At 40.0% G+C, this 12,777-nt stretch overlaps 1 protein-coding gene across 1 annotated transcript in view; it reads right to left on the minus strand.

The window, feature by feature from the left end:
• TUSC3 (tumor suppressor candidate 3) overlaps positions 1-12,777 on the minus strand; it is a 127,654-nt gene that overhangs the window by 52,897 nt on the left and 61,980 nt on the right. Inside the window, exons 5-6 of the mRNA XM_081209048.1 lie at positions 12,573-12,713; positions 6,279-6,368 (exon numbers count right to left, since the gene is read on the minus strand). Coding sequence (XP_081065174.1) covers positions 6,279-6,368; positions 12,573-12,713 — 231 coding nt within the window. The remainder of the gene's footprint in view (positions 1-6,278; positions 6,369-12,572; positions 12,714-12,777) is intronic.

Genomic DNA, 12,777 nt, shown 5'->3' on the forward strand with positions numbered 1-12,777 from the left:
AGTATGCCCATTGTTCATGAAAAGGAGGTAGCCATCAGATGGAAAATGGCCTCTCTCAAAAGAACATTCCAAAATTGCATCATCAGAGACTGAGAGGCACACTGGTTCTGATGAACACAATGTTGGCAACCCCTTGTTTATGACATGATTTGACACCAAGAGGATATATCATGCTTGCTTGTGGGAACAATACAGTCATACCTCTTGTTACGTTTGCTTCAAGTTAAATCTTTTCAGGTTGCATCCCGCAGCGACCCGGAAGTACCAGAAAGGGTTACGCCACTCGCACATTCGTAGACGCTTAAAATGACATCACGTGCATGCACAGAAGCGGCGAATCGCGGCCTGCGCACGCGCTGATGCGGGATGCGTTCTCCTCATGTTGCGAATGGGGCTCCAGAATGGATCCTGTTCGCAACCAGAGGTACCACTGTATCCTCTACCAGTAAACTGAACACAAGCCACCACTTCATTGACTTCAAAGTAGCTCAACATCAGAGAGATATTTCATTCTGAAAACCACATTTTATTACTTTGGAGAACGTTGAAACCCACCAGATATGCCTCAGCAAGAAATTAACGTTCTCTCATTTAGAAGAGACGACATCAGCTGCAGAATTTATAGGGTACATAAACTTTCACATTAACAAAATTAAATTGGAATGTTAATATTTCATTAAAGGAAATAAAGAGCAAATGCCACCTTTTATGCAGTCGCGAAAGAACAGAAAGAATACAAAAGAAAATTTCTCTAGTGACCTATATCTTTTTTATTGCAAAAATACAATGTTATAGAAATAGGAAATTATATAGAGACTTGATTCTAGAGTGCCACCTGACACAATGGCCAACTCAAACCACTGGACTATACTTTGCTTCCAACATAAATCAGTTTCCTCCCCCTGCAACTTTAGGTCAGTGCACATATATCTACTTTATGCATTCCTGAAGGACTGGACTAGCCCAGTTAAGATTCCAATTCTTTCCCTGTAAACAGGATATAACAATATAACCAAGATTTTTCCATTCTCATGCTCACAGCTAGCATGCTTTGAATCTTCTCAGTCAAAGGATCCATACAACAAGAACTTAGTGATAGTTGGGAGGGGGGTGGTAGTGCAGCTTAAGAAGCAGATATATATCAGTGGTAGAGATGAAAACAAGGTCAAGCTTGATAAATTGGCTGTTTCGCTTACAAACTAGCAATTTTTATGGAATGCAAGTGTTGCAACTGCTAGCTTTTCTGGCAAAATAAAGCCCAAAATGTTCCATATATTGTAGCATTGTTTTAACAAGCTGAAAGTCAAGGTGCAAGCTAATTTAGCAAGGCTCACTTGTAATGCATGAATTTATAATGGAACAAGTGCATAACAGACTATCTTGGCAAGAGAAGTCTCATGACTATAATGGTGCAACTAATTTAACCATTTTCACCTTATACTAGCTTCCCAGTTTATCAGATGAATGAGAACAGCATTACTGTATTTTACAGAATCCAATACCAGAAGCGACATTTCTAGTAGGAGCATAAACAAGCACCAAATAAATAATAGATGGATAAACATGCTTCTTTTTCTTTGATACAAGAATTTACAAAGACATGGTCTCTACTTTTCTTTTCCTAGAGCAATTCTCAAGCAACAATATCTTTGAAATACAGGCCACTCCAGAATATAAGGGAAAGCTAACTCTGTGTCAGATCTTCCCTGCCACCACCCCTGATATTCTGCACACACAGCACAAAAGACTTCAAGAACTTTGACTTTAAACTGAGACACAAAATTATATTTCATAAATGTTAAATAATTTCAGCTAGGGAAATAGAAAGGGCAGAAATAAAAGATCTACTGTGCATTTTGAAGTTTTCCAAATGAATGGACCGTTTTATGTACTTTTGATTATTTATTTATTTTGTAAATGGAAAAGTCACCGTAATTTATTTTGTCCCCTTAGAGCAGGCATACTCAGACTTTGTTCCAGCGAGATGTTATTTCATTAAACTTTATGACCTTCAACCACACATCATTATGGCTTTCTTATTGCCCTTGACAGAGAATGGAAGAAGTTTTCCCTCCAACATTCAAAGCATTCTACTAACAGAGCTGGATTGTCAACCATTTGTCATAGTTGATAATGTCCAAAATGTCCTCATTAGTTAACTGGATATTTAATGCAAGTGAAAAATTGTTTCCTTGCACTTTATCTAGCCTATTTTTTTTTATCTGGAACTACACACTTTCTCTGAATGGGCTGTATCCAACTAAGTTAGAGTAGACCTACTGAAATTAATGAACTTAAGGCACACATGTCCATTAATTTCAATAGGTTTACTCTGAGTAGGCCTAACATTGGATACATAATTTTATGCAACCGTGCCTTTACTTCTGGGGATGCTGTGAATCCTACAGAAATATAATAAGCTTAGGCAGTAATTAAAACTGAAGCACTTGTCGCACATATACCAGCTTTCCCCACACTCAGAGCATTGCAAATATTTGAATTTTGGCACTTATTGTTCTTTCATTGTTAACAAATTGAATTTGAAATGTTATTACCCCTGTAAAGGCTCAACATTGCCGTATTTGGATGACTCTCCGTGGTTTCATAAACAATGATTTACAAAGTTACGGGCAAGCACTGAGGCTCCTCCTTCGCTCTCCCATTCTTGCCTTGTGCACCGACGTTCATGAAAATATTCTGGCTTGCATCAATCAGTAGAATGTTCCGGTGAATCACCAGGCACACAGGGCTTAAGTTCTTTTTTTTCTGTACGTACTTGATAATTTCTGGACATTTTAAAATGGAATGTTTTCTAATTCCAGACTTTGTGGCTATTTTCTGGAGTCCCCTGGCAAATTTAACCTAGTTGCCACAGGCAAAAGCACCCCAAAGGAAGAATTGTGACTGCTCCTTACCACCACAGCCTTCATCTCCATTGCCCTCCAGAACACACACACACAAAGAACAGAACAGAGGGGATGGTTTCTAAGCCCAAACGCCAAAATGATGGCATACTTACTGTTTTATGCTCTAGCTGAATTACTAAGCATTTGAAACTCAGTGATGCTGAAGTGCAATTTCTGTGCTACAAATGTTGGCGCTTGTAAGGAGGGCAATAGCGTGTGCTAGACTTTATGGTGCTTGAAAATAAAATCTGTTATTTAAAATTATTCTGAGAAGTTTGTCTTTTTTTCAGTTAGAGCAACCTGAGAAAATCACATTGTTTACAGTATCAAAAAAGCCCCACCTTAACCCCAGCGGAAGGTTAAGAAATCCTTTAAAATGTCAAAAAATAAAATAAAGAAATGGCTTTAGAATTGCTACGAGTTTCACTTCACCCCTACCTAGCTTGAAGGGCCATTTGCTGCTTCTGCTGCAATAGATGAGCATGGCTGCCTCTCTGGGAGATGCTATGAGAGGGATAGCTCTTATACACTGGACTGCTTCTGGACAGTGATGACAATTAACATATGAACATGAACTGTGCCAGCCACCCTTCAATGTCTCCCAGAAGGAACAGCTCCTAAGCAAAAGACTATCACTATTAGAGGACTGACAACACATCATAAGAAGTCGAGAAAAAGGCAGAAAGTAATGAAAATAGGTCTCCTTATATTCCTCCTCTGGGACAGAGAATCCAAACCGAATCTATAAAAACTTACACTTTATTAAACACACACACACAAACCCTAATTTAATTGTTAGCATCAGTTGTCTGCTCTCTGCCATTTCTCACCTTTCTGTCACTCCATATAAAAGGCATCATAAATTAAATACTGAAATGGAGTAATGAAAAATTCTGAGCTGTTCTAAACACAGTGTTTTAGTGACACGGTTATTTATTACTTCCTTAGTCAAAGTTCTGCATAACAAAGCTGCCAGACCAAATGTGTCATTTTATGCCATCCATCAGCAACTATCCTCCCGTCACCAAGTAGATCAGTCATCAAATTCAGTCCGTCACCTTTTTTTCTTACTCTAATTAAGATATGAGGTATCAAAGAAAATTAAGAATGGATTTCCTCTTGCAAGACTAAGCAAATTATTCTTCATTAAACAGTAATGAGAATGCATGAAAATGGTGGGAAGTTCAGCTCGCAGGAAGGGGGAAGGACAGATCCCATTTTTGTAAACTACCAACTCAATGACTTGTGGATTTTCCCCCCTAAAAAAATAATACTTTTATTCTGCTTTCTTCAAAGAACAATTCAAGAATGCAGCCCATCTCAGACCTTCTATGTTTGGTGGGAAACAAGGTGAAATGGAGGTCTTTATGTCAAAGCCCTGACATTTGTTTTCTTGTGACAGTTTCTCTTACTATCTTTCATATCAGTCTTACTTCTTTTCTTTCGCTTCTGTATCCCAGCAGGAAGTTCAAAGAGGATTACACTCTAAAAACCATGTATATACACCCAACACAAAAAACAAACTCCCAAGAGCCATCTGAGATTCAAATCACCCTTTGAAGTCAAAAGCATGATTATCAGTATGCAGTCGGAACGCACCTCCTGGGACTTGATTCATTACAAATGATGAAGAATTTACAACAGCTGAACCAAGGGATCATCCACTAAGTTATGCAAATCTATTTACAATGTTTCCCAGTATCTTTTAAACCCTCCATCCTAGCGACACTTCACTTCACTTTAACCAGACCCTACTCCTTCTTTATTGTCTCCTGCTCAGTTTGATTCAGGAGATACTTTTAGAGAGGTTCCAAAATACAGGACAAGGCAAAGGAAGAGACCTGCAAACCAATTAATTTTGTATGTCTTCTTTTAAATTACTATGTTTGATGAAACAAAACTAGCTCTCACCACTGAGGGAGACAGTTATAACAAAAATGTATATTCAGCTTTCTGTGTTTTCCAGTTATCACACACTGTTTGATGAAACAGGTGATGTTCTGAAAAGGGGCTGAACATTTCTAAAAGAAGTAAGAGTAGCACAGACTATGTGAAGCATAAACAACAGGCTACTTCCATCTTCCATAACCACATATGCTAATGTTTACAACATGCTTAAGGTCTTGATATTGGAATGCAAAGTCTCAAAGGACTTGAGACCAGGCTACCTCCGAGAAAGCCTTACCTTATCTATACTTTCCAGGTCACCAAGCCTTGGGAGAGTCACTCTTAGAAGGGCCGTACACTCCTGTTAGTCTCATGTCCACTAAAACCAAGGCTTTTAGTGTGGCAGCACCTGCCATCTGGAATGCACTTCCAAAACACACCAGCCAGGCAGCTACAGCATTGTTAAAGAGGCAGCTGCTTAAAACCCATCTATTCACCAAGGCTTTCCCTGAGAGGTGATGCAGCTATGTTTACTATTAGATTCTGATGGATTGTTTAATGTTGCTATGTTTAATATAAGTTGTTTATTTTAAAGTTATTGTGACTCTTATATTGGATCAGATTGTTACTATTAATGTTTGATGTTTTATTATGTTTTTATGTCTTGGAAGCCGCCCAGAGTGGCTTGGGCAACCCAGCCAGATGGGCGGGGTATAAATGAATTAATGATGATGATGATGATGATGATGAAGGAAGCTGATCAGCTGAATTGTAATATATTTTGTACTTTTAAATGAATGCATTTTTGTTATTTTATACAGTTTGCTGCCATTATTTTCTTTTTAATAGACCTTTTTGCAAATAAATAAATTGCAAACAAATAACCCATGCAAGTAACATTTGCTACACCTAGGCTGCATTTCTAAACATATTTACCAGGTCAAAAGCCTCTCCAGACACTCTATGCATAAATAAGTATAGGACTGAACTGCTGGAAAAACTTCATGACATGAGCTGATTAGAATGAAGCTGGTAGTCCAATTTTCTTTCCAAAATCTTGACACTGTAGAAGGTGCTCACCCTTAGATAAAGCCTCCTGTCATCTCTTTGTATAACATGTGTGCACACACATACTAAAAAAGTTTAAAACCACACTAAAGATTTATAGGGAGAGTGGAAAGCCATAATTAGTATGCAGTCTGTCCATCTGCTGGTATGGCTAGAAGACAATTGGCAGAAGCAATTTTACATGAACTTTGGTTACAGATGAAGCATTTGCTTATGTTCACTGCACATTCCTAAAAAATAGTTTCATTAAGTTCATGTGCTATCAAAAGTATGTGCTAGATACAAGTCTTTTGAAAAAACTGCCCGAAGGTAAATAATCGTCACTTATTTTCATACCCTATTCCCCTGCAACTTGAATTTATAGGCCCCTGTGATGACATCATTCTTTTTATACATTGGTAGAATAAGAGAACTTACCACTTGCCCATTCTGAGGATTTTTATGAGCATAAGGGGGCCCACGAATGTGATTCCACATCTGGCCAGAAGTCATAGCGAAAACGACACACTGCAAAAAGAAAAAGAAAAAGATGCTATTAATAAAACAAACAAAAGAAAGAAAGAAAGGGGGGAGCTCTTAAGTTTGTATGCCCAGGAAATATATCCCAATAATCAAGTGGCGTATATTTTCCAAACAGATTACAGTGGTACCTCTGGTTACGTACTTAATTCGTTCCGGAGGTCCATTCTTAACCTGAAACTGTTCTTAACCTGAAGCACCACTTTAGCTAATGGGGCCTCCTGCTGCCACTGCGCCGCCAGAGCACGATTTCTGTTCTCATCCTGAAGCAAAGTTCTTAACCCGAGGTACTATTTCTGGGTTAGCAGTCTGTAACCTGAAGCGTATGTACCCTGAAGGTAACACTGTACTAAAGTTAGGATATTACTTAAGGTAGGTAAAGGCAGGAAGCAAAGAGAAAATATAAAGTGGTATAGGAATAAAATGAATAATAATAATAAAATGGGCCTTCAAAGATTAGTTCCTGGGGGGGGGGATGAGGTAATGCTTTAAGTTTATAGAATTGCTTGCTTGTGGGATGAAGAATTCAGCCTGTCTCTAATGAATTCACTTGTGGGGAGAGGGGGGGGGACCAAACTCCAGTATTTGAGGAGGGGTGTTGTCAGCTAGAGTAGTGGTGTCATCCTTAGATGATCCAATTGGAAAGCCAGATCTGAAAGTAACCAACACTTCACAGGCCAATTTGATAGGTGGGCGTGGCCACCCACTTGTCATTCACCTCCCATCATATAGTGTCAAGTGATTAAGGTTTGGCTGCAAAACCAGGCAGGGGGACAGAAAAGGATGCCAAGTTCAAAAAAATGCAGCATTTGGACTGCAAAGGAACAAGCAATGGCACACTGGTTCCCATTCTTCCTTTGCGGCCACAGCTAAATTAGGCGCTTTGGTCAGTGTTGGAAATTTAAACTTGCAGGTGGCTTCCCAGATTCAGGGGTTGCTGACAGTGAGTCTGCAGCTGTAGGGTTAGAGGGGAACTATACAATGACCAACGCTTTGCAGGGCGACTGCCTCAAACCTACAGCTAGTCCCGAATTTTTCTGTTTCTCTCCATATCACAGCTTTACTACTGCAATCTTGATGGAAGCAGTTTAACTTGAAAATTAATGAGCATACTAGGATGAAAGATGGGAAGGGGAGTCCCTGCTTGACAAACGTCCATACTCTCAGATTTCGGAAAAAAAAAAACCCGGCTCTCACTGGGGAACTTCCTTTTATCTTCCTTATAATTATCTATGTGGGCGCAAGTTACAGATAGGTAGCCGTGTTGGTCTGCCATAGTCAAAATAAAAAAATTCCTTCCAGTAGTACCTTAAAGACCAACTAAGTTAGTTCTTGGTATGAGCTTTCATGTGCATACACACTGTGTATCTGAAGAAGTGTGCATGCACATGAAAGCTCATACCAAGAACTAACTTAGTTGGTCTTTAAGGTGCTACTGGAAGGAATTTTTTTATTTTGACTATGTGGGCGCAAGCGCACCAACTGCTCAAGCGATAGGTACGAAAACGGAGTGCACTTGGCTTCTCAACTATCTTAATGCCCAGTTAATGATTGTGTTGTTCTCCCTAAGGTTTAGCAAGCCTAAAATACAAAAAATATGCTAATCCCAGGTCCAGCAGGGAGCCACATGCAGCTTAGAGCCTTTTGAGGCTGCCGGCAGCTTCCGAGCTGCGTTGACTATTGATTGACATGAATCAAGTTAGGAATGCTTTTGACAACCGCACACCTACTGTCTGGCTGCTTAAACTAGTACATAGACTGGAATTGGCCTTCTTCTCTCCACCTGAATCAACTATTAATAAGGAACAAGCTGGCACATGATTAAGGCGGGAGCTAATGGACAACATTAATGGGTTATTTGCATTACGTACAACCTGGAGGGAAAGCAAGCTCACACCTTTGGACGAGTCCTTGAGATCCGTGCATGGACAATTGGGGAGCAGGGTATGTGGAAAGTAAGAGAAATCCAGGCATACAGAGGGAGCTGCTCTTTATCTCATTTTCCCCAGGGTTCTCTTTGCTTACCCACTACTGCTCAATTTATTGTTATCTCTTTCATATTACCTCTAAAGTATTCAACTCCACCTCCCCATTCATGTCATTATTTAAGCTGTCTCAGATGACAGTATGGGATCTACAGGCTCACAACTCCATATTATAAAGACATAATAAAAGGATATGGTAAAAAGATAGCATCTTGTACTTCACTCCACAAATTAATAATCCGCCTCCTTCCTGTTTTGGAATATATAATCACTCTCCATTTTAGCAGAGTTTTAGTTGCTACAGCAAGATAGAATTGAACACTGGATTTTCTTTGTTGTTCCTTTTTTTATTAAACTCTTGAATTTCCTGAACCCCCTAGGACTGAGGCTCAATGAAGTACTGCTGTCCAATTGGTTATTTTCTACTAACATCTCTGTATATGCTTAAAATCATTACATGACTTTTCGTTCCAAGCATACTAATTCTACCCCATGATTCCTCCAAGGAATCAGAAACTATGTATAACATTACCCAGTTTATTCTAACAGGATATAGGTACAATACATAAGATGACAGGAACACCTCTTCCTGCACATTTCTGTACCGGGCAAGGGACAAAAGGGTCAGGTTAACACATTTGTAGACATCTTCAAAGCTTTGCAGCGGAGAGCAATCTTACTCAATCCAGCACCATGTTCTACATCTAAAAAGAGACGCTGCCTTCTCCATTCAAAAAATCCAGGGGGAAAAGGTCCTCCCAGAAACCTCTGTGAGGAAATTCCCAGAAAGTAGGAAAACAGCAAAAGAAGGCGAGAGGGAGCAAGTGATAACCAGATAAATTGTACTTGGGAGTACACCTACTGAAATAATCTCCATTAATCTCAGTTTGGTCTATGCTGAGTATGACTAATGCTGATATCACCAAGAAAGAGTACACTGGCAGTACAAGAAGATCCTCATCACATTAGGAGTCTTGTAGCTCAATGGCAGAGCTCATACAAAGTGTCATAGTCAATCCCCAGAAAGTCCTGGTAGTGCTGGGTTCAGAAGTAATGAGGTAGATTGACCCAATGGCGCTAGATGGACTCTTGTTCCTAAAAGACCATGAAACCAGTATTGTGTTTCCAAGGGGGTTGTGGTATTGTTTTCCTAACTCCACTCTCTACCAAACCACATGGCAAACTGGTTTTGAGATTTATTTATTTTTCAGGTGATTCCAAAGCAGTTTGGAAAATGTTCAGCTGGCCTTCTGTGCCAAGGACAAAAAGTAACAAATCCCGCTGGGCTACTGCCATATCCCTGCATGGAGATTCGTAGTTATTTACATCCTGCAAGTCAGATAAGTTTGCAGCCAAATATATAGGTCAAACTATATATTATGGTGGCATGACCCATAATGTGAGTCATGTAGATTAATGCCACATTCATATCAGAATGTGAGTCATGCCACAGATGAGTAGACAGAGAACCTTTCCCTCACCTTCTGTTCCCTCACACCCCAGAAAATCTGTTTTTATCAGCAATTTTTTTCCTCCTTCTGGGCACCAGAAAACAAACTGGGAGGAAGCAGTTTTTCTCAGGAGCAAGTGGAGAAATTTCAGCATTCCTTCCTGCAGAAAGTGCAATTTTATTTCCCCTCTCCACTTTAAAAGAATTCAGCAACAATTTCAGGTGACACAGGTACTGCCCACTGTCTGGTCTAACTCCCACGTCAGATTCATAATTATTTTATTTTAGCTTTATGGACTAGGGATAAAGGGATAAAACAAAGGAAGCATCTCACAAGTATTTTCTGCAGGACACAAGGCATGCTAGCAGTCTATAACCTGTAAAACGGTGTGGGTGGTGTTTGATGGAGAAGGCAGAGAAACGAATGAAGCAGGTGGCATTTAAGAATGTAAGGGGGGAAAGAAATCAGAAATGTTTCTAAAGCGAAAATATCTACCTTAATATTCTTATGGCTAAATGCAGCTGTTCCTTCCAAAGAGAGATATGATTTTGCATGAATAAAAGATCTTTAAAAGCTACCAACAAATCATCACCACAACCTCTTATCTTTGGAGATACCACTATGGAAGAGTTCAAGATTGGAAATCTGCTTCAATAGACAATTTGTCAAACAATTTAACTGCATTTTTTCTCATATATATATGGGGTAGGGAAGATGAGGAGAAAGATAACTAAGCAGCTCCTTTCCATCTTCCCAGCTCTGCGGGGAATTCAAAAGGAGTACCTGTGGGTAGGAAAGCTACAAACTTAGCAGGACTTCAGGAGCTATTGTGCAGTGTGATTTTAGCTACATCTTATAGAGGAAAGAGTCCTGTGGCATCTTAAGTATTAACAAATAAGTTCTGGCTTTTGCAAGCAAGAGCCAACCTCATGAGCTGTAGAAGGTGGACAAAAAAATGTTGAATTTATTTCTAAGATTTTATAATACGGTGCCTTTCAAAACAAAGTTTGTCAAGGCAGGTTACAATATATTTTAATGATGCATGCTTCCATATATGCATGTATACACAAGCCCCCAAACTGAACAAACGTGGGGCAAGTTATATGGTAAAATGAGAGTAAAAAGCAAATGTATATATGACATCCCTGTGTTCAACGCATGTGTTAACGACTATCAAGGACCAAAGCCTACCATTACTATTACCAGTGGGGACAACTTAGCATACTGGTTCCTGACAAAATAAATAAATAATTAAAAAAAACTGTCCAGTAGCGCCTTAGGTAAAGGGACCCCTGACCATTAGGTCCAGTCGTGGCTGACTCTGGGGTTGCAGCGCTCATCTCACTTTATTGGCCAAGGCAGCCGGCGAACAGCTTCCGGGTCATGTGGCCAGCATGACTAAGCTGCTTCTGGCGAACCAGAGCAGTGCATGGAAATGCCGTTTACCTTCCCGCCGGAGCGGTACCTATTTATCTACTTGCACTTTGACGTGCTTTTGAACTGCTACGTTGGCAGGAGCAGGGACTGAGCAACGGGAGCTCACCCCGTCGTGGGGATTCAAACTGCCGACCTTCTGATCGGCAAGTCCTAGGTTCTGTGGTTTAACCCACAGCGCCACCCGCGTCCCTTTAGTAGCACCTTAGAGACCAACTAAATTTGTTTTGGGTATAAGCTTTCATGTGCATGCACACTTCTTCAGACACTGCATGCACACAAAACAAACTTATTTGGTCTCTAAGGTGCTACTGGACAATTTTTTAATTTATTTTGACTGTGTCAGACCAACACGGCTACCTACCTGAATCTGGTTCATGACAGTTCAGCAACTGAACCATGCACTGTTAGCAGCATTGTTACTTACATGTGAAGGAAGTAACAATAAAAGGAAGAGCTCAATGTGGAGGTGGGAGTATAAGTAATACTCTCGGACTTGGGAGTTCTCCCAGATCCATTATTCTGTCAGGTTCATAAACTTCAATGGCGGGTGGTGGTGGTGACAGCTTTGTTTTAAAATAGAATTGCCTTGTTCTCATGGGTGCAGAGATTTTTTTAAACAACAACAAAGCAACAGCACAAGTAAAAGACTGAAAACCACTATGCAACACAGATTCATTATAACGGATGCTGAACAATAAATGAAGGTATTTCAACAGTGGATTCAAGTACTGAGATTTCAGATGAGGGAGCTGTACTCTCACCCACTAAAGCTAAGCTCTTACCTAGCAAAGATGTCATAGAAAAGAAGTTTGGTACAAGAACCTGCAGCCATGTGGCTCATATTTTCCCATGCCAATTTTTAAGGAGCCCAGCTCTATCTTACGTTTCCGTCACAAAAACTAATGTTATATATCTGATAAAACAGTGATTATCAGTATCTTTAATTGCATAAGCATACCCACCCTACCACCCCCCAGTTCTGAGCAACTGTTAACTTGTGAGTTGTAACCTTCATGCCTTTGAACTTTGGGGGGGGGGGATGTCAATTTAACCAACTTCTGCCAACACTGGAACCAATTACAATTAGCCAGGGTATCGGCAACCTCTTAATTGCATGCTAGCACTGTTTACTGCCCTTGAGGTTTGGCCCAGCTGTTCCTGTTATGATTTCACAATCAATGCTGTCTCTCGCTAACCTATTTATTAATGCAGTGCTCTCTCATTAACAGTGCGAATGGGACTTGAAATCTTGTTATATAAACAATCAAATTAATTGAGCTTCGAAAAGGTTTTTTTTTAAAAATGAAAAGTTGGCTTACCAGTGCTGCCATTGCCCAACCAGTCTTGTTGTAGATGAACTCCAAGTTGTTTCGCCGCAAGTAGAGTAAGCCACCGACTAGCGACACCAGGAGAGCCAATGCAATGGTACCTGAATAGTTTGGGGGCCTGAACACTCTGATCTGTAAAACAATAAAAAGCATGTCATGTGTTTTCTGCTTTCTGATGTACAGTGGTACTTCGGGT

This window comes from Podarcis bocagei, assembly GCF_964188305.1.
Source record: "Podarcis bocagei genome assembly, chromosome: 9".
Classification (NCBI taxonomy): Eukaryota; Metazoa; Chordata; class Lepidosauria; order Squamata; family Lacertidae; genus Podarcis; species Podarcis bocagei.